Source organism: Vigna unguiculata, chromosome 5 (assembly GCF_037176805.1).
Source record: "Vigna unguiculata cultivar grain cowpea cultivar isolate G323 ecotype 2 chromosome 5, ASM3717680v1, whole genome shotgun sequence".
In the NCBI taxonomy this organism is placed as follows: Eukaryota; Viridiplantae; Streptophyta; class Magnoliopsida; order Fabales; family Fabaceae; genus Vigna; species Vigna unguiculata.
The window spans coordinates 48,642,019-48,664,322 of record NC_140796.1 but is presented as its reverse complement, the minus strand read 5'-3'; the positions used below and the strand labels follow the sequence as shown (position 1 = coordinate 48,664,322).

The window sequence follows — 22,304 nt, the reverse complement described above, 5'->3', positions numbered from 1 at the left end:
ATTTTTTTTATTTAGTCTCAATTTTTGTTATTTTATTTTATCGAATCCTAATTTTGTCCCTCTCGAAATTGATCAAATTTAATTTTTGTGTAAATTTTATACAAATTTTTTTATTAAAATTCACATTTATATTAAATATTTATTTCATTATTTTTATACCAAACCTAATTATAGAAAAAAAAAACAAATTAACCACAATTACAAAAGTTAAGACCTTTTAAACTTTTCAAAAAAAAAAAATGAGAATCAAAATAAATAAAATTTATGAAAATATGACCACTAATATATTTAAGCCTATTTATTAAAAGCAAAACAGAGTTTTGTTTCCCTTTTTAAGCCACAAAACGCCTTTCTGAAATGTCCCTTGAATATGTTTTTAGATATGCATAAATCAGTCTGCAAGCGATGAATAATTTAGTTGCGAAACAACTTTATTGCTCTATTGACGATTCCAATTTTCAAATACTAAGCTGTGAGAATTGAATTTTGATTAAACCAAATCATGAGGAATTCAATCATGATTCCTTTAATTATATATATTAATGCTAATATAAAGTAATAATCTTTTTCCATCCATACCTCTCTGATTTAGAAAGGCCAATTTTCTTAAATATAATGAATTTTTTCAATTAACTTTTTACGTCAATAATTACATTTTTTTAGAAGAAGGTCTTGACATGGTGATAAGTACTAAAAAATGTTATATATAAAATAAGAAAGTTATACAACCAAGATATTTATAAGGTTACACTTGAAGAAAAAATGATAATGTATTAGCCAACAATGATATAAAATAAGTGATGCAAGAAAGACATTTTGTGTTAAACAGTGTTGCTGGCTTCAGCGTCATTAGCAACATTACTCCCATTATCTTTTATTAGTATAATAATAATAATTATAATAATAATAAGAAGTAGAAGAGATATTACAAATTTTATTATATTTTATTTGATATAGATTATAATTTTGGTTATAAAAAATAATTCGAATCAAATAAGACTTGTAAGACCCTAGAAAATGACGTTTTAAAAGTGATAGTGGTTTAAAAATAGTGAGACTCAATTATTTTAATATTAAAAGGTTTTAGTATAAATAGAATTGTTATAAACGAGTTTCATTATTTTAAAACACACCATCTCTCTAGAAACCACTCTTCTAGAGTTCTCTGACTTCTCTCTAGATGTTTTGTCTCTCGGCGAGCTCTTCAAATTGGACCGATCAGTTTCTCCGTTCGCGTAAGTTGAGTTTCCGCTCTCTTTTTTAGTCTTTTTCTGTTTTTTGTTGCATGCAAGCCCTCTTCCGCTTGCATGCGACGTTTTAATCATCAGTATGAGTCTTTGCTGATCAGTGATCATAACGGTATGTCCTGATCGTTCTTGTGATGTTTCTATGTGTAGATAGAGCATCCTGTGGAGTTAGAGGTGTTGACGTTTTTAAGGCGTTGACGTTTATAAAGTTGTCTAAACAGGATAACAGGTAAGGGAAGCTAACTGTTTTACTTGAATTTCGTATAGAAATCATTCTAATGACTTTGAATTGCATGATTGATTGTTGTATGAGTGCTTGAAATGTGTAATTGAGTGTATGCTTGAATTGTGCTAGATTTCTTTACTGTTGCATGTGAGAACAGATTGGGAATCTGGTATTTTCGCCTAAGCGAGCAGCTCTCGCCTGAGCGAAAACACCAGAAACTCATCCCTTGTCTCTGCGCGAGATCTCGCCTAGGCGAGCCAGTCTCGCTTGAGCGAGAGTCACTATCGTCTAAGCGAGACAGCTTAGCCTGAGCGAGAATTCGCCCAGAGTTTGGGCTGCTCTCTGTTTCGAGCCTCGCTCTGACGAGAATGACTCGCCTAAGCGAGAGAGCCCTTTTCGCCTAGGCGAGACCCTCTAGCTTGGGCGAAAACCTCTGCCGCTGAGTGTTATTTCTCTGTTTCTAATGGATGAAGTTATGTTTAAATGTGAACTTAGTTATGATATGCATGAATTGTTATGACTGGTAATATGTGTGGTGAAATTGCTTGAAGTTGGAATATGATAAGAAGTGGTTGAATTAGAATTTCAAGGGAAATTCAAAAGAGTATGTTAGTGTGTGTAAGGACATGAGGACTCTGTATGGGTTGGTATCCTGACGCTCCAATAACCATTAAGGCTCATGTAGAGTGTAATGGATTATGTCGTGAGGAGTAGCAGGAGGTCCTAGTCTGTGGACCCGATTCAGTCATAGACGCGAAGGAGACTTACCTTAGGAGTGGTTGCCCTTGTGTCCAAACTCTGCAGAGTTTGGGAACCTTCACAGGTGCAAGCCACCCAGAGATTCAATGTTGCTTACATAATCCGGATATCGAGTCTATAGTAATATATCTACATTGTGTTTGGGGTGATCTATGTGATTCTGGTGAAAATGAGAAAGATTGCATGATTTATGTTTATAATTGAACTGTATGATTCCTTTAATCAGATTAGCTTACCCTTCTGTGTGTCTATCTCGTGTTGTATGTTTTCCTTTTGCGATAATCACCTATTCGGTGGGAGCAGATGTGATTGCAGTGTCAAAAACACTTTTGGAGGATGAAGAGCCATCGTGTTAGTGTTGAAGAGGAGGTTTCCAGTGGGAGCTTTAGCAGTGGTCGGTAGTACATAGTTTATTAGTTTAGTTTAAGTGTATAAGTGATATATTTTTATAGTCATACCTTTTGTAAGACTGTATTAATATATTGGGTACACTGGATTATCTGTTTTGAAACTATGATGAAACTCCCTATTTTTATTAGTTTTAAGCTGCTAAAATTGGGATGTTACAAGACTAATGTAAATAATAAAACTTTCTTTTTGAACATTTAACACAACCTATCTAATGAATACTTCTTTGCTGAAACTGATTAGTGGAACAAGTATTATGAGGTTAACATCTAAGACGGGTGTGTTTGTTTTCCCGTTTGGGAGCCCAACCCACTTTCATTCTGAATTGAAAATGATGTCAAATGTTTGACAATTTTTTTAATGTTTCATTTGGTACAAAAATTGCTTAATTTTAAAGTAACTTGAAGATGTTTTTCCGTTCAACCAGATTTTTTTTGAAAGAAACTCAATTTCTTTAACTGTAATCCAATGAGTTGCTAAAGTCCATGAGTTGCTAAGTGGTTTGTCTTAGAATGCTTCTCAAACTCTAATGTTATATGCCGCAGGGATTTGTAAATCCAAAAAAACAAAAACACTGTACATTAGAATCAGAGATAAAACATGCAAATCTTACTTTATATATTCAGATGGATTAAACTTAAAATTTCCCTCTTAATATGATATATAATTATGAGTTACAATCCATCACAATGAAGTTTGATGTTGTGTTAGAATCAATCCTAACCAAAATGAAAATTAGATTAAAAATCTTTCATTAACTAAAGATAAAATTAATTTATAATATATAAATAGATAAAAATCTATTTTATAGATATTATGATTATAAAGTTGAATAAAGTTGTATGATGCAGAGTGGATTTCTACCTAGAGAAATGTATCATATTGATACCTATTCGAAACAGTTAGCTAGGAATTTCACCGTAAATAGAGGAGATGTAAAGCTATCAATATTAGTAAAAACCAGTTTCCTCTGCTTTTTTATTATGTTCCTTATTAGATCCCTACTTGCCAACAATTAGACACTAGTTTAATATTCTGCCACAATGGGTTGGTTGGATGCATGGATTAGGTGCACCTCAAGGGAATAATTGGCCCAGCCTCAAAATGATTCCCCTGTACTTCTCTGACATTTATTCTACAAATTAAGGGGAAAAAAATTGTGATGCCAGATTTTGATTGGATGGAGTAGAGAAAAAGAATTTTGTGAAACTTTTCGGTAGAATGATGTGCGTGCAAGTGAACTAAGTCACATAATTTTTATGATGGAATTGATAAATTAGTTTTCAAATCATAGATGTGAAAAAAAAGGCTGAAGTTGAGTTGTTGTGAATCCAACAACTATCATCTGAAAATTCTACACCTGTGAATCCTCCAAGCATCAACCACCTTAAATTTAACAAATAAGAAGTTAGGAATCATATGGAAGAGTCAGGACTTTACCAACTTATATAATCCCTCTCATCTGCATGACTGTACCAACTCCAGCATTTGCATGAACCACAAAGATTCTTCTCCAAATTCCATTATGTCTCTATATATACACTTCTAAACTCAAGGTCAAAATGTCAGACACAACCAAACAACTTTTATCACTTCTCATCTCTTGTGAATCTTCTCCATCACTCCACATACCTCACTTAGCCATTAGAAAATATGGGTGTTCCAGCAATCATCTTCAGGGTATCTTTTTTGACCATACTCATCAAATTGGCCTTGGCTACAAATTACATTGTTGGAGGACCAAATGGTGGGTGGGACACAAACTCAAACCTTCAATCATGGGCATCATCTCAGATACTTTCAGTGGGAGACAGTCTAGGTAAGTCACTCTAAGCATGCATCAGTGAAGCACATCATCTTCATGTATTGTTTCTAAGTTGATGACATTGACATTGACATTGATGAATGCAGTTTTCAAGTACCTGCCAAACCATGATGTGGTTGAAGTTACAAAGGCAGACTATGATTCTTGCCAGCCATCCAACCCTATTCAGTCTTACAACGATGGCGCCACAACCATCCCTCTCACCTCACCAGGGAAAAGATACTTCATCTGTGGAACAATGGGACATTGCAGCCAAGGAATGAAGGTTGAAGTAAACACTCTTGCCACTGCAGCATCTCCTGAAGATTCTACTACTTCGCCTGCAGAATCACCTGAAGAAATTCCCGCAGCACCAAGTCCATCGTTCCAAACTGATATAGAAAGTCCTATATCTTCTCCAGTCATTCCTTCTAATGAATTTCCTGCTTCTGTTTCACCTCTAGCACAACATTCACAAGACGTGTCAGCTTCATCTACCAGGGAAGGAAATCTACAAGCCTCCTTTATAGTTTCAAGCTTCCTAATGATGTTTATGGCCTTCTAAGGACGGTGAAAATTTTAGTTAATCGTTACTTCTGAGTTCATTGTATGAAAATTGTTATGGTGTTCTCTTTGTCAGTTTGGTGTGGTTATTGCTTACAAATTCAGATATAATTTTTATGAGCGTGTGTTATTAGTCAATGATATTTGATTTTAGACCCCATTACTGAAACTGATTTTCGGATCATCCTACCGAGGATAAGCTTGCTCTTACATCTTCAAGTTCTCAGAACTTTGCTTAAAAATGAAAGGAAACTAAACTACTTTCTCACAGGTGATGTGAAAAAGACAGAACAGACAAATAGATGGGATCTTCCCCTATATTTATAAACCGCAGAAAATAAATTTCCTATATAACGATGAGATGATACAACTTCCCAAATGGACATGATATTCATTCAGTACCTTGAAACAATAGGCACTTTCTGCTCTTGAAAATGAAAGAAGTATTATATAGGTGATCATTTTGGTTCTAGAACCTGGACCAAGAAAAAAAAGGAAACATTCCAGCAAAGAATCACTAAAACACACTTTTATTTTTAATCATGCAACACACATTATAGCCATGACATGGTCCACTTTCTTAAAATAGTTCAAGCAACAATAGCACAAATTTATCTTATTAATCAGTTTCCGAGCACACTTCTCCAATGACTTTTAGAAAACACACAACAGGTAGGATGGATGACTTATACAAAAATAACGCAAGCAAAGAGCACACACAACAAAGTGGATGCTATTGCTAACCACTTTATGCAACTGGAGGTCGAAGCAGATGATCCTTTGATGTATCAACTGCAGCAGGAGGCATAAACTGCCACATAGCAATTCCAGGATAGCCAATGAAAGGTATCAGCTTGTGGCTACCAACTTGTCCTTTAGCAGCTTGGGCTTGAGGGACGAAACTGTTATGTATATTTGTCAGTTTTACCTGTTGCTCCAACTTTTCTTTCTCATCCTTCAGCATATTCTTCTCATCACGAAGCTCATTCTTCTCAGCCTGCAAGGAAACAAAAGTTAAGAACTACGCACAATCAGAACTTGTTTCGATACAGAGAGCTTACCGATCGAATTCCAGACAGAACTAAACTCTACCAAGTTAATTCATCAAAGTAAAATAATCTCTAGAAACAGAAAATCACCTTCAATTCTTTAACTTTTCCCTGTAGTTCATCATTCATTTCCTTAAGCCTCTCGGTTTCATTTCTCAATTGGACTACCACTCGAGCAGCATCACTTAATATTGCAACTTTGTCTGTTTTGGGCGGCCTACCAGGCTCCAAGATGGAACTCAATTCCAGAAACCTTAAAATCATGCCAAATTGAAGACATGAGATTTTGAACACTAAACTCAATCACATAAGACGCAAGGTAATAGCATGCCTATCATTCAGTTTATCCCTTCGCATTTTTTCGCGACACGCCTTGGCGCCAGATGCACATGACTCAGTCCTTAACCTGCAGTAGCAGTTCCAAAGGATTTAGGGAAAATAATGAATCAAAGAGAAAGATGACAGAGGTAAAAGAAAAGGACACGGGCAAATTCATCAGAAATTTCAAGTCACTAATTGAACTTTGTCATCAAGCATAGCAGATCCGTATACTTAACCCTGTATTAGTTGACTAAAGTTTAACATAGTCACTGTTAACTAACAAAGAAACATAGTAGTAATTCCTAATCTCCAAATACATGAACATCAATTAACACACGAGAAACATTCTTGAGGCCCATATTCTTCACTGTGACTAATAATAATTGGTTAGACCCAATTGAAAGAATTATTCAACTAAATTCAGAGCACGATAAGATTCTTTTCACTCAAACCCACTTTGACTGTAGTACATAGAATTAATTTCCTCTTCTATATTTACAGCATGGAGAAAATCCTTATGTAAAGTTCTAGCCAACTGGGTGTCCTATTGCTGTAGAATCCCTTAAGGCATAGAACATGTCATGGGAGGCTTCAAACTGTACAAAATTTGAAATTGTCCTGGTTATGATAACTCGAACATCCCTGCTCCATGCCAAGATTCTAAATCATAGAAACAGTTGTGAAGGTACAACTTTTACTTCATATATTCCTTACAGAGCCAGAAGAGATATTACCGCTTTGAAGGACTATTTTCCAGAACAGTTGAATCCAGTGAGTATTCCATTTCCAAGCTGCAATTATACAACAATCATCATAAGGCAGTTCCAGCTTGTAAATAAAGGTTAATTCAAACAATATTCACTACAATTCCCATGCTCAACAACACTCAGTGGTGCAAACAGAAGGTAAAAGAAGAACAGAAAGCTACAAACCAAACCAACCTCGTATGTGAAGGACCCTTCAAGGTGTGATTTTGAGGCCCCCAACTAAAACCTCCAGAGTCTGCTGCAACCATGAAGTCAGCACCAGCAACAGGGATATCAAAACCATAATCATAAAGCCAACCGGAGGCACCACTTGAGGAATTCATGTCCATGTTGGAAGTAAACAAGAAGAGAGAAGAAGAGTGTACTGTGTATGAACTGAGGCTAGGAGAGCAGTGAATAGCGTGAGAATATTATAATACTATGTAACACAACATTATTCATTTGTTCCTTTGGCTTTTGTTTATTTTACTTGTTTGTTCCTTATCTTCCGTTGTAAGTGTAAAGAGAAAGTCATCGTGGTGATGAGGGCTGTGACGGAAGCAGCAGATTGTGCGTCATGCTAGAACAGTGCACCATTGCCAATTGCATTACACTGCCTTACGTTGTTACAGTGCAGAGGAACCAAGTAAACGCCATCTCTTCCTTTGTCGATGCCTTTGTGTTGGGCCGTTTCACATGCAAATTAAGCCGAGTTGACCATTCAACCACGTTACTATTTTTCATAAAACAACTTCCACTTTTGTAACTTTTTGTTGGTAACGTAAAGACATTCTGCATAGTAGTTCTCTTTTGGTACGAGACAGAGAAATTGTTAAGGCTGGTTATTCTACTCGATCCTCAGATCAACGTATACAAAAGTTTGTTCAAGATAAGTACTTACGTATAAATACATAATATGATTGGTAGTATTTATATTAATAAGTAAAATCTCTTAATTTACCATCTTTGATTATTTTAAAATAGCTCGATCTTATCGTAAGAGCCATCATTTTTGGGGACGGTGGACTATTTAATGAGCATTAGGATAGAAAAGGTGTGGTGATGTTTCTAGAAATCACCATATTAAAATTTACGTATTAATCCTATTAATAGCAATGATAATATCATAATAGTGATTAGCTCATTGGTGTTAATATAATGTGAAGTGTTTTTCATTGTTGTGGTCATCTAAACTCTTTGGATGCATTATAAAATACAACTAGCCCTTTCCCAATGGCTTGAAACATGCTGCTCATTGCCGTGACGTTATGTGCATAAAAATATCATTTTGGAGATTAACAACTTAAATCAGAGATTAATAAAAAAAAATCTATTACACTCCTACTTTAATTAATAGTAGATTGATTAGATTATTGCTAAATTAAATAATATTATGTAATAGCCGAGAGGGTGACATATCACATGTAAAAATGTAGAGTTACTGGGATGAAAAAAAGAGGGAGTCGTTTTTAGGGTAAAAAATATTTTCATTTTTCCATTCAAATTCTCTTCCTCTTCCTCTCGACTTCGTCTCCTTTGTTCCTTCTCTTTTGTTTCGGTTTCCATTTCATTACTTCCATTGAGCAATCTGTGTGAGTCGTTATGATCATCGAGCGGCACGGGTGCGTTTTTTCGTCTTCTACAACATGTAAGCCTTCGTTTCTGTTTTCGTTTTTGAATTCGTGTTTACATTTGTTAATGAAATTTGTATTGCAAAAAATTGGGAATGTGCTTGAATTTGTGTTAAGGTAAGATCAGTGTCTTCCGTCTGTAAGGCTGGGATATAGTTTAAACCGAAGTAAAGAAGGAACAAAATAGGGTTGATCTGATACTACATCCATAGCACAATATTATTACACCTCCAAATTTTTTACCGATTTCAAATTTTTCTGTGTTGAGGGTTTTTTTTTTTAGTTTCTGATTTCATTTTTAATTCTTCTATGGAAACTAGTTCAGGTGGTTTAAACACGGGTCAACGTTGAGGTATATATATGAACCAACTCATTTCTCATTTTTCAAAATACTCTGTAACAATATTTTGTTTATAGGTACATTGTTTGAGTTTGATTTTGCTTCTTTTTTTCCCGAGACATGTTTACAGAGTTTATTCGGCAAATGCAAGTGAAAGATGTACAGGTATGTCTGTTGGACTTATTTATTTTTTGGTTGTCTTTAGCTTGGACATGGTGTGAGATGTTGATTTTTGTTTCTTTGTTTAGGAGATTTTGCTTTGTTACTGGTGTGGTTGGGAATTGGGTTTTGAAGAGGACCCTTATGTTTATGTTTGTTACTTAAGTTGGTTTTTGTTAAGTCTTTGTTTTGCAGCATTTATGAATAATAATGTAAATAACCTGTTGAAGATAAGAGAGGGGTAATACAATACAATCAGGGAAATTTAAAAGGCATCAGAAAAAACACTTTACTATTAATTCATTTTTTAACTCTTAAATTCTGTAAAAAAAATTGGTAAATAAATCAAAAGACAGTAAATAAGAACCCAGAGAGGTCAACCAATATTACTGAATGCTTTATTATTAATGTCTCCATTGGAAAAAAAATTAGAGGTACATAATTTATAATTTTGAGCATTGTGGTGGTTGAAATTGCATGGTATATTTATATAAGTAAAATACATTAGAAAATATGAATAATGCTTAAAAGAACACATGAGAACATAATGTATCCTAATGAATACTCAATTCACAATGAAAGATGATAGGTTAAAATATATTTCCAAATAACTAGGTGAGTATGAAATAAATGCTTTAAGAATTTAGTTAGTTTGATCGGTTGAAGTTGACATTAAGCAAAACTCAATAATTATGTTAAAATTTTGTGTCAATTAGGAAATGTATGATGTTGATACTATTTGTTATTTATATTAAGACTTTTTGTCAGGTTTTATCTCAACCTATTGTTATGCTAAGACCTCCTATCATATTAAACTTTAACATAACTCATAATTCGACAAAAATCAAAGTCCCTTAGAATTTTAAAGGGATGAATTTTGACACAACTTGTCGAGAATTTTTACAATTACTAGGATTTTAATTTAATTAAAACTAGAATGAAAACCTCTTATTATTTTTAACTATAAACCTTAAGACAACTCTAAAATTACACAAAATTACACTCAACAAAACTTTATCCTAACTTGAGGAAAGTTGAACATTCTTCAACTAATCTAGTACTGTATAAGTGTATGTTTGGATTATTATTTGACGTAATTTAAATGGAAATTTACACTTTTTAAAGCACATAATGTACAAGTAACAAGTATGACGGATTGAAAGAAGGTAAGTTACGTTTAATTTAAAAATAAACAAAACAAAATTATAACGTAAAGTATCAATCAAAGTTCAAAAGCGTATCAAGGACAAATTGCACTTTTACTACCAAATACATGACAGCACATGTAAGTAACAGCTCTACACAATATGCTGGAAATGTGTTTTCAAACAGAAACAATAACTTAAAACAGTAAAAAGCTTCGTTTCTAATTAGAATTATGTCCAAGTCCTATAGGAGTTAAGAACTTTTGACACAATTCAATAATTATGAGAAAAACGACTCAATTTTTATACAAATTAATTTTATATATTCTTTTTGTTTTAATTAACATAAAATTGACCAATTGATTAATTGATCTTACATAAATAATAGATTTTGAATCCAACCAAACTTGGACCTATTCGAGTCCAATCTAGTTTTTTAACTCTAGCCTACGTGACCTACACCTGGCTGAGCAACCTGATCAACTAGCCCAAAAGTCCATTAAATAACTTAAAACATTATTGTTTTATCTGTGGTTAAAAAAAGTGTCATCATCATTGATGAAACCAATTACCATCATCAATCGCCCTATTGCAAAATGCAGATAGATAGCTACACATTAGCATGCACAGGATCCTGGTGTAGGTGTATTAACATGTGGCGCCGCCACTCTTGGAGGATTTGGAGGGGCAGTTTCCTCCGGCGGAGGTGGTGGTGGCGAATATGGGTTGTTATCGAAAGGGGGAGAAGGGGTTGGTTTGAAACAGGAGTGGTTGGTGGCGTAGAGGGGTATTGAATGGGGGAAGGTTGGGTTGGTGAATTGAAATTGGGGTTTGGGAATGTGGTTCGTGAAGGAATGAATGCAAGACCCATCAGAACATTGTGGTGACGACGGCGTAGGAGTTCCATTCCCAAAACCAGACACAAAACAGCGAGCATGCGACTATGGAGATGAACGAGGATTTGCAGAGTGAAGATTAGTAATTTTTTTCAATTATTTTAATTTTAGAAAATATACTATGTTTTAATGGTATAAATTAGTTTTACATTACCTGCTGCTAACCATTACTTTTTTTTTCATGTCTTTGTTTATTCACACAGCACACAAATGGATTTTACGTATTAGATTAATATGTAAAGAAAGACGATATAGATTGATAGTTGTAATATCAGAAATTAGTAATTGATGGGTCTTCGAGTGAGGCCCAATTACAACAAGAAGTAGAAGATGATATATTATGAAGCCCAATTAAGAAGCAGATGAACGACGATGAAAAAATTGACACTGACGGTCCAGAAGCGCTCTCTATCCTTCATCATCGGTCCAAGAATTAAGAAGCAACATCCACCACGTTCCTCATCATATAAGCTGCATCCCTTAATTAGCGCCTTTAAATAGACATATAAGAAGATTCAAATCGAAATCAACATTAAAGTTCGTTCATCCTTCTTCTCTGCTTTTCCCTTAGATAGGTAGATTCTCTTATTGCATGGTTCATGCACTCAGTGTGAAGAGGTGCTAATGGAAGACTTGGTGTGTGCAACACAGCGCAACATGGGAACAAGAATGACGTTTCAGTTTCAAGAAAGGTATAATTTCCAGCACGAAAGAATGTCTGGTGAAGCTATACGTGTGGAGAGAGCAAGGAAGCAAAGTGCCAGCTATGGATTCAAATTGGATGGTGGGCACGTCAAGAAACAATCACGTCTTGGGCTGCCGTTGAAAGCTTCACCTGCTAAATCCAAGGTAACCGCTTCTTCCATTTCTCATCACTATCGAGTAACCATACTTTTGTAAGTTCCATTGCGAGTTTAAACATTTTAATTTTAACGGTTCATCAACCTTGCACGTGTTCTTTCTTTCTTCTTTTTCTTGATTGATTTTCATTTTTGCGTCTATACATTGTTCAATATTACGATAATTTCATTTATCTTTTTGCATTTTCTTGTGACCAAACAAATTTTCATATAATACGAATTAATTGGATTGACAATAATGACCTTCTTGCTTTGTATGTTGTATCGTAAGTTTGTGATAATTATTTCAGTGGTCCCCGCTCTCAGATGTTTGCCACGAGTCCCTTGCTATCAGGAACCTTACAAGTTCTCAATCAACGGCGAGAATATGTCGAGAACGTTATTATAATAATAATAAAAAAAAAAAAAAATGGGATAAGAAAGAAGTTGATTCATTCACTTAGCGCAGTCAATAATTTACTGTTGTATTATATGTTTTACTGAACATAACCAAAAGTTTAAAATGATATTAAATAATCAGACTTTGTTATTTTTTTTGTCCAAATATTCCCCGCCAAAAAATAAGTTACTTTCTTGTGCATCTTGATGAAAATTGTGTCTTATATTGATCAATATTGGTATGGTGACCCGTATTTGTAACTTTGTAATCTACATATTTTGTAATGCAGATAAATAATTTTAATATATTTTTCAATTATTTTTAAATTTTGAAAATATATGATAGTGAATATTATATTAAAATTTGACAAAATTAGTCTATAATGGCAGAAAATATTGTTAAATTTAAATTTAGAACACAGTAACATTTTAAGACTTTTGTTAAAAATATGTTTGATAATATTATTGAATTTACAGTGCAGCCATATATAGCTAACATATCAATTGATGAAAAACGTGTAAGATCTCCAATTTGATCAAAACCTTATAGTAACTTATAAACTCTGTTCATAAAATGCAGGAACAAATTCATTCAATTTCCGAAGATCAAATGCTTGCAAATTATGTACCGGTATATGTGATGCTCCCAGTAAGTCACTAAGCGTTATAACTTTTTCTGCATACCTGTGCCACTTAGCAGGATGTTGTGTTCCATTTTAAAAATGTAATGGTTGTCGCTTTCAGTTAGGAGTTGTTACAAATGAAAATGTCTTAGAAGACAGAATGAAACTGGAGAAACAACTCAGGAAGCTACACGAAGCAGGTGTTGATGGCGTTATGGTTGATGTCTGGTGGGGCATAGTTGAATCAAAGGGGCCTGGGCAATATGATTGGTCTGCTTATAGGACCTTGTTTCGATTGGTTCAAAAGTGCAAATTGAAGCTACAAGTTATAATGTCGTTCCACCAATGTGGGGGAAATGTGGGGGATTCGGTTTTCATATCACTACCTAAATGGGTCCATAAAGTTGGAGAAGCAAATCCTGATATCTTTTACACCAACTGTAAGGGTATCAGGAATAAGGAATGTTTATCCCTCGGGGTGGACAACGAACCTGTGTTTCATGGACGAAGTCCCATTGAGGTAAACTTTCTCGTATGCTTTTATTTCATATATTCTTGTTGTTTGTGAACTCTTCACGTTCCTTAAACATCTATATTTACCAAGTCTTGCCATTATTCCAGTATAGCTAATCAATCGCGTGCACGACCATTTAGCCATTTGGGTCTACCCCAAGTTCAATTTTGGGTACCTTATCATGAATTGGAAAAAGTCTAACACAAAACAAAGCCAAAAGGAATTGTGGATTTTTTTGGTTTCCAATTGATACTTTTTGCTTCTTGATGTTAAATTGATTGTTTCACATTTTCATACAGGTGTATGGAGACTACATGAGGAGCTTCAGAGATAATATGAAAGAGTTTCTTAAATCTCAACTCATGGTAGACATTGAAGTAGGACTTGGCCCTGCAGGAGAACTCAGATATCCCTCTTACACTCAAATTCTGGGGTGGGTATTTCCTGGTATTGGAGAATTTCAGGTGAGTTTGGAGTTTTCTGATGAAGCTACTTGTGTGTACTTCTAAAATGCATTAGGTACATCAGTAATAACAAGTCATCCTGTTTAAACTTATTTGAATAAAATCTTGCAGTGCTATGACAAATATCTTAAAGCTGATTTCAAAAAGGCTGCAGCAGAGGTAGGCCATCCTGAGTGGGAGCTGCCAGATAATGCTGGAGAATCGAACGATATACCGGAATCTACAGAATTTTTCAAATCAAGTGGAACTTATCAAACCGAGAAAGGCGTTTTTTTCCTGACATGGTATTCCAACAAGTTGTTGACCCATGGTGATGATATCTTGGATGAAGCCAACAAAGTATTCCTTGGTTACAAAGTGAAATTGGCAGCAAAAGTAAATTCTTTGAATGAATATAGTAAATGAGCATGTTTGTTTTTTGCATGAATTACTTGACATTTTCATATGAAACAGGTTTCTGGAATCCACTGGTGGTATAAAACAGAAAGCCATGCTGCAGAACTTACTGCAGGATATTACAACTTAAATCATAGGGATGGATACAGACCCATAGCAAGGATGCTTTCCCGACACAATGCTATTTTAAATTTTACATGCCTTGAGATGAAAAATGATGAGCAACCAGTTAAAGCCCGCAGTGGAGCCGAGGAACTTGTCAAGCAGGTAATTTATTTCAACTTCAATCCCGATCGTATTCCTTCTCCACAAATCATGAGATGTCTAATTGATATATATATATATATATATATATATATATATATATATATATATATATATATATATATATATATATATATATTCTAAGTTTTAATTAATCAAATATACTAGTTGCTTACTATTTGTTAGTGATAGTAACATATTTTTTATCAATCTTGATATATATGTGTGTTCTAAGTTTTAATTAATCAAATATTAGGTTGACATAGATGTTAACAAGGTTTTGAATAATGGATGTTAATAATTATTATTCAAGAAGGTAAATTATTTTGAAGGTTCTCATTACACACAAGAAATAGGATTCCTTTGTTCCTGTATAGCTCTTATTCTTAACGTCTAACGTCTATATCGTACATGGAGTTGAACTCTGGAATTGCAAGAAAATTTAACGAGACCCAATAGGAAGCCAGAGAATTTCCTTGATGAACATTCTCCTTTCATTCTCATCCTTCGCGATAATCGATCCAACTTCCTGAAATTTCATATTCAGCTTTTAAGAAACTGCAAAATTTTCATCTTTACACAAACTTTTGTTTACAAAAAACGTGTAAGTCCTAACGTCTGACATAAAATTTCTTTCAAGCCACTGAGTGCAATGATCAGTAGCCTCAGCCAGAAACTGAGCCTAGCATTGCAGGCCAACTAAAATAATTCCTTATGCATTTCTTTTCACAAGTTATTTATATATATCGAGTAAATATTCGTGGCTATATTTAATATCGAGATACCTACAGGTTCTTAGTGGCGGCTGGGCGGAGAACATTGAAGTTGCAGGAGAAAATGCACTCGCAAGATATGACCGTAAAGCTTACGACCAAATCCTTTCACATGCTAGACCGAACGGTGATGCCAGATCTGGCCATCCCACACTAAAAATGTATGGCGTGACATACCTCCGTTTATCAGACAATTTAATGATGCAAAGAAACTTTGACATATTCAAAGGCTTCGTGAAAAAGATGCATGCAAATCTGGTAAGCAGCACCATTGCATTCAATACATGTGGCAGTACTTAGTTATTTGAAGTATATAATCAAAAGACTCTATGTTATTGTAAAAACTTTACAGGATTACTGTCCGGACCCTGAGAGGTACTATCATTTCACAGGACCTATGGAGCGATCAAAGCCAAGGATTCCATTAGAGCTTCTTCTGGAAGCAACCAAACCATTGGGGCCGTATCCTTGGTTAAAGGAGACGGATGTAACCCTGAGTGTGCTTACTGGTTTTCTTCATTACATACTTGCTACTGTTTTACGCATACTCAGAATAAAAGTAAACTAGCAAGGGAATGTAAATGAACGACGAAATGGAGGAATAATAGAAAAAAAAAATGAGAAGGATGAAGGAGCAGCAAGATATCCCTTCATTTTTGTCTACCTATCCCTTCACGTTTACGCGTTGACTTCAAAAAATTGTAAAAAGTCAGCATCTATTTTCCTTTTCAAATTAAAATATCTGTGTCATTTAATTAAAACAATAAAGTTGATAAAAAATTAAAATTTATAATATAAATATTAATTTTTTGGTTAAAAATATTTTTTATCGTACAATTAAAATTAAATTATATTGTAAGTACATACATATTTATTTATAATAATAACTACTTTAAATAAATAACTTGTAAAATATTTTAATAGTAATAACTACTTTTTGTATTAAGCTTTACAATTTTGACACAACATTTCCAAATCCAATTATTGATCTAGTAGATAAAAATCACGATTTTCATACAGTTGGGTAATAAAAAAAATCTTAGACTTTGTTGTAAGGTTAAAAAAAATAAATCAAATAAGAGTTCAGTATTATTTCTAAACTTTATCCATTTCTTTGTTCTTTTATGAAAGATTATTTGATTGCATGCAATAGGGTTATTTGCATTAATAATTTATTGAGTAATTTGATTTGAAATGGACTTTAAAATTATTATTTTTTAAATACATTTTATTTAAAATTTCACAATAAAAATATATAAAACTATTTGTAGATATCATGGGTACCTGAGGTTGAACTTTTTCAAGGAAAGACCGTGACGGTTCATGTCCAGCTCCTTCTATTCTATAGTTCCTTCCCCCTTTCCTTCACCACCAGCTGGAGCGCAGTCTTCGCCGGTCTCCAGGTTATCAACAAGACAAGACCTATCACGTGGCACAAAGGTGCGTAGCTTGTGAGAAATTAGCTGGCTTAGAGATGAGAAGACTTATTAGTAGTGCTTACGTAGGCTAGTAAGGTGCGTTAGCCAGCAAGCAGCAAGCAACGACCTATTACGTTACGTGAACACATTTTTACGAGTCCCGTGAGCCGGCGAGAAGAGTTTTAGTCTTATAAAAGCATTGAAGGGACACAAAGGCTGAATTGGAAAAAGTCGGATACCTTCATAAGGGTTTGGCATGAGTTAGTGGGAGACTCTTTGACGCCCTGCAGAGCCCCCCGCCCCTGACCTTTCCCATACTTTACTGGATGACAACACTCGTCGCGCCGAACTAGATGAGCGCGCGGGGTTTCATTTTGTGGGGAATTTTAAAGATCTCGGGATTGCTTCAATGGCAGAAGCTAGAAGAGTGAATTCAGCGATAATGAGTGATCCGTTCCCCTGCGGATCATGGCCTTACCACTCGGTCCCCGATGGCCAGCGGGGGGTATTGGATAGCTGCAATTTCTGGCCCCATATTCTGGGTGTGCCATGGGGGAATATTTCCGCGATAATGGAATGCACGCATTAATAATCTATGATGATCATACTGTAACTCCCACTTTTTCAGCCCCTGGCATCTCCAAGCTTTGGGACGAAGCTGGACTAAGACTCTTTTCGTTGGGTTGCCTTTCCGGCCAGTGGAGTCATAAGTTGTAGATCTTCAATGGCTGAATCCGTTGTTCAAATAGCAGTTGCTTGGGCACCAATAAGAAGTAAAATACAAATAAGAGTTATGGCATTCAATCTCATATTGCAAGAAATCCAAGAATTTCTGGGGGCACTAGCACGAGCAAAAATGGTTGAAAAGCTATTTTAATAAGGCATCCGAGTAAGACTAGCGTCTCCTTCATTCCCAATATATGCTCCACAGTAAGCTATTTTAAGAATGATTTAGAGTCAGATGAGAAAATCGGAGAGAGCCTCAATAAGTTAATAGGCCATTTATTACTTGACTCTTAGAACCTTTGTTTTGGGCCACATATCACTCACTACTCCTACATGAAGGGACTCTCTTTCTGTCCGGAGGGAATCATTCTTTCTCAATCAATCATGCCTCAACTGGATAAATTCACTTATTTCACACAATTCTTCTGGTCATGCCTTTTCCTCTTCTTGCTTTCTATTTTCTTCACGCTCCTTTATGCTTTAGCCGATAGGGAGCGAGGTGGAGTGAAGCAAGGTCGGCAACAGTGAATTGGCTCAGGTGAGGGGAGTCTTACAGGGGAAGGGTGTAACACAATCCGCTTCGTAACTGGAAGGCCGGACCGAAACATTCACTGGTTCAACAAGCTCCATAGCCCCCATGTTCGTTTTACTCACCGTCAGCCTTACTACTCACTACTTATTCGATTACCAGCTTTCTCTTACTTCCGTCCCCGCCCCCGACCATAAGAGGTGGATTTTTGCCCATACCCGCTATTACTCCTGGTTGGCCGCAGAGGATTCACGCCTTCTCTCTGTTCCTAGAGTGTGATCCTTATTGTATGCGACAGTTCGAGGAGAAAAAATGGGGCATCTATTTCCCTGCCAGTTTCCTTTGCTGTCGATGCAGGCGAGTTGGGCCTAAACCTGACCTTCGCCCAACAGTGAGTTCTAGCTATGGGGAATTTGAATGAAAAGTGGGCCTTGAGCACTTCCAAATACTTTTCTTCATATACGATACCGTCCGGTTTGATATCCGAAACTATAGATATGACACAGGAAAGAGATTTCCTTAGGCAACTTTAACCACAGTAGATCTCCCACCTGGAACTTATGATCGGCGGTTCCGTCTCGGTCGTGCCTTTGCTTCTGTTGCATTTTTGTTTAGTAGGTCGGGGGAAGCTACCGCTTATACGACAGCTCTGCTTCCCCGTCTTGCTTCTGGCAAAGCTTCTACTTTGCTTGCTTCTCTCGCGCTTGCTTGCAAATGATTAACTATTATTATTATTATCTTAAGAGTTAATATATTTACGGTTATATATGTCATTAATTATTATAATAATAATAATAATTATTATTATAGTTATTATAATAATAATTATTATTATTATAATTATAATTATAATTATTATTATTATAATTACTAGCGAACAGTTACATGTGTGTTTGCATTTTTTAATTTTCAAGAAATTTAAGTTAAGATGAATAATAAATATATAATTAATTTTTAAAATAGTTGTATATAATTAGATTTGTTATATATAATTTTTTTTAGAAAAAAAATTATTCATTTTTTTCTCTTCATTTCCTCTTCTTATAACAAACACATATAATAGTAGAATTCAAAAAAATATTACTATCATTCGTTATTATATCATGATACCAATTCATGAATACTATTTTAGATAAGTCATTCGTATTTCATCAATTTGATTTGGTGGTATTGTCAAATTTGATGTCGTTTTTCCCAGATCACGTTCTATTGAATTGTTAAATTCATTATATGTAACTCTAATAACTTTAGAGATTTGTTTTATATTGTCTTAAATTCTTGGTTCTTATTAAATTTCTCAAGCTTAGTTAACGTAAATGCATTTCTTTTTCATCTTCATCACAAACCTTCCTCTTTGAAAAAAAAAATCAATTTTTTTACTTTTTATCATAATCTTTCTAATATAAATTTATCACCTCTTACCTATTTAGAAAAAATAAAATTTATATTCACAAATCACAATTATCACAATGCAAAACATAACAAAACTCATACTACTTTAATTAAATAAGCAATACTGTATAAATTCAAAACTTAAAAAAAATTACCATAGGTAGCGAAAAACACAAAATCCCTAAATTTCATAATTAAGGATTATAATAATTTAGGAAAAATTATAATTAGGGTTCATACCAATTTCATAAAAGAATCCCTAAAATAATAATTAGGGGTTATATTAATTTGGGATAAACTTAATTTGGAAGAAACATCCTAAAAAGAATCATAAACTAACATACATAAATCCTAATAAGATATTAACCTTGATTTGTGATAGATCATGTAAGAATGTATACATGAATCTCAATCTATGTGTTTCCAACCTCTATTTCTCAACCTTTGTATTTATCTCTCTTCAGAGACTTTCATGATAATTTACATGATGAAAAGATCTTATAGTCAGAAAAAAAACCCTAATCTCTTTTATAAATGAATGTCTCTATTAAAAATTTTTATTTTATCTTTTATTATAATTTTCCATAATATAATTTTAATATAAATAATATATAATATAATTTTAAAAAATATATAAATATATATAAAAAAAATTCAAAAAAAAAAATGGGGGAGCCGTGGCTCCCCCTGTCACATCCTAGTTCCGCCACTCCACGTGGCATTGACAATATCACGTGTCCCACCAAGAATTTGACATGTGGAATTTTTATTTTCAAAAAAAAATTAAGAAAATTAAAAAAAATAAAAAAAAAGAATAAAAAAAAACTAGAGACTGACATGTGGCACATTATTAAATGCGTTTCGAATTTCAGTACTAAATTAAAACAAGCTTAAAAGTGGGTACCATTTTGAAATTTTGGAACTAAACTATGTATGTTCCAATTAATTAAGTCAAAGTAAAATTACACATCAAATCTTAGTGAAAAAAGTTTGTTATTATTCAATGAGGTTGAAGTTCCACATCGGATGAAAGTGATTAACATTACTAGTATATATGTAGAATTACACATCAAATCTCATGGGAGAGGTTATTAATATTTAAAATTATTCGGGACAAAAATGAGTACTTAAGTCATGATTATAAGAAGACGGAAGAAATGGTTAAGATGGTTATAAATATAATTGTTATTATCATAGTTATTATTATTATAATTATTATTAAATTTTTATTTTTTTATTGTTATTAATTTTTCTATTTTTATTATTATCATCATAATATTATGTTATTATTTTATTTTTTGATTTTAGAATTTCATAATTGTATAATTGTATAATTTTATAGTTTTATAAATTTAGTATTTCAATATTTTAATTCAAAAGTATATAATTATAAAATTATGATTTTTTAAAATTTTAAACTATGATATGTTTTCAATTTTTATTCAAATAATAAAATCATTATAATTATACAACTTTGAATTAAAATAATAAAATTTTAATTGTCCAAGGATTTGATGCAATATTTTATTTTGTCTCACAAACAACTAAAACTCCATTTGGTTAAATAAAAGTATTATTTGAGAAAATTCATATAAATTTTGTAGATATAAAAAACTATGTATTAATTTTCTTGAAAAATTTATTAATTTAATTAGGATTTTATTTTAAATAGAAGTTTTAATTTTATGTTTTTATCTTACCACGAGTTTTTATTACGAATTTATGAAATATAAAAATTATGATATGTTATATTTTAATTTAAATAATAAAATCATGATTATTTTAATTATTCAATTTTAATAGAAAATAATAAAATGATTACAACATAAAATTGTATAATTATTTAATAAAAAATTCATATAATTTATAAATTTAAAAATTATAAAATCATAAATTGTAAAATTATAAATTTTAAAATAATAAAATAACATGTGGTGACAACTCATCAATGTGATACGACAAGATAATAACATGATTATTCCTTTAAAATTAACATCCCTTAAAATTAACATCCCTTAATAATCAGAAAATATTAACAAACGGGAGCTCAATTGAAAAAAAAAAAATTTATTAAGTACTCAATAAACTAAAAAAATTTATCAATGACTCAATTGAAAGATTTAAAATTTATTAGGACTAAATTGAAAAAAAAAATAAATATAGGAACCAAATTGAATATAGAATATTGACTTTGACATATGACACGTTGTATTGGCACGTGGACATTTAAAAAAAAAAAAACTAAAAAAAAAAACCACAAAGTGATACGTGACAGTTAGTGTTCACATCCGTTAATAATTTAAACAGTGTTAGCAAAAAAGGATCAAATTGAACAAAATTGACGAAAATTGAGACCTATTTGAACACAACATCAAAATTATGACTTATTTGACAAAACTTGACGAAAATTAGGACTAAAAAATATTTTAACTAAAAAAAACATATTTAACCCAAAAAGATTACTCTCCTTCATTAAATCATATATCATCTACGTTATCGATGATGCAAATAAAGAAGAAAAAAAAGAGAACATGTGGTGGAAAAAATTCTTCAAAACATATTTCATGTTTTACAAAATTTATTCTAATGATTTTGTTCCCATAAAATAGTTTCGAACGTTTTTCATATGTTTTGAAAACTTTATTCTAAAAATTATGTTTAAAAAAACCCAT

General features: G+C 33.1%; 3 protein-coding genes across 7 annotated transcripts; 2 read left to right on the top strand and 1 right to left on the bottom strand.

Annotated features, from left to right (window-relative positions):
* The first annotated feature begins 4,186 nt into the window (after nucleotides 1–4,186).
* On the top strand, nucleotides 4,187–5,177 carry LOC114186296 (uclacyanin 1-like). The gene is made up of 2 exons (XM_028074351.2): nucleotides 4,187–4,459; nucleotides 4,552–5,177. Exons 1-2 carry the CDS (start codon nucleotides 4,294–4,296, stop codon nucleotides 5,007–5,009), a joined length of 624 nt encoding a protein of 207 aa, XP_027930152.1. The 5' UTR covers nucleotides 4,187–4,293; the 3' UTR covers nucleotides 5,010–5,177.
* A 332-nt stretch (nucleotides 5,178–5,509) lies between these two features.
* LOC114186295 (transcription factor ILR3-like) lies at nucleotides 5,510–7,607 on the bottom strand. The gene is made up of 5 exons (XM_028074350.1): nucleotides 7,320–7,607; nucleotides 7,113–7,169; nucleotides 6,389–6,463; nucleotides 6,148–6,310; nucleotides 5,510–6,005 (listed from the first exon to the last, which is right to left on the bottom strand). The coding sequence occupies exons 1-5, from the start codon at nucleotides 7,472–7,474 to the stop codon at nucleotides 5,757–5,759; spliced, it is 699 nt and encodes a 232-aa protein (XP_027930151.1). The 5' UTR covers nucleotides 7,475–7,607; the 3' UTR covers nucleotides 5,510–5,756.
* A 1,050-nt stretch (nucleotides 7,608–8,657) lies between these two features.
* On the top strand, nucleotides 8,658–16,230 carry LOC114182921 (beta-amylase-like). 5 transcript variants are annotated; one of them, XM_028069721.2, is made up of 12 exons: nucleotides 8,661–8,772; nucleotides 9,076–9,107; nucleotides 9,226–9,260; nucleotides 11,002–11,832; nucleotides 11,947–12,144; nucleotides 13,114–13,182; nucleotides 13,278–13,676; nucleotides 13,970–14,134; nucleotides 14,246–14,509; nucleotides 14,588–14,797; nucleotides 15,586–15,825; nucleotides 15,920–16,230. In XM_028069721.2, exons 5-12 carry the CDS (start codon nucleotides 11,953–11,955, stop codon nucleotides 16,133–16,135), a joined length of 1,755 nt encoding a protein of 584 aa, XP_027925522.1. In that variant the 5' UTR covers nucleotides 8,661–8,772; nucleotides 9,076–9,107; nucleotides 9,226–9,260; nucleotides 11,002–11,832; nucleotides 11,947–11,952; the 3' UTR covers nucleotides 16,136–16,230. The 5 variants fall into 5 exon arrangements, with proteins under 5 accessions (XP_085529799.1, XP_027925522.1, XP_027925523.1 ...); XM_028069722.2 differs by having other exon boundaries at nucleotides 11,002–11,870; XM_085673673.1 differs by having other exon boundaries at nucleotides 8,658–8,772; nucleotides 11,002–12,144.
* Nucleotides 16,231–22,304: the final 6,074 nt, after the last annotated feature.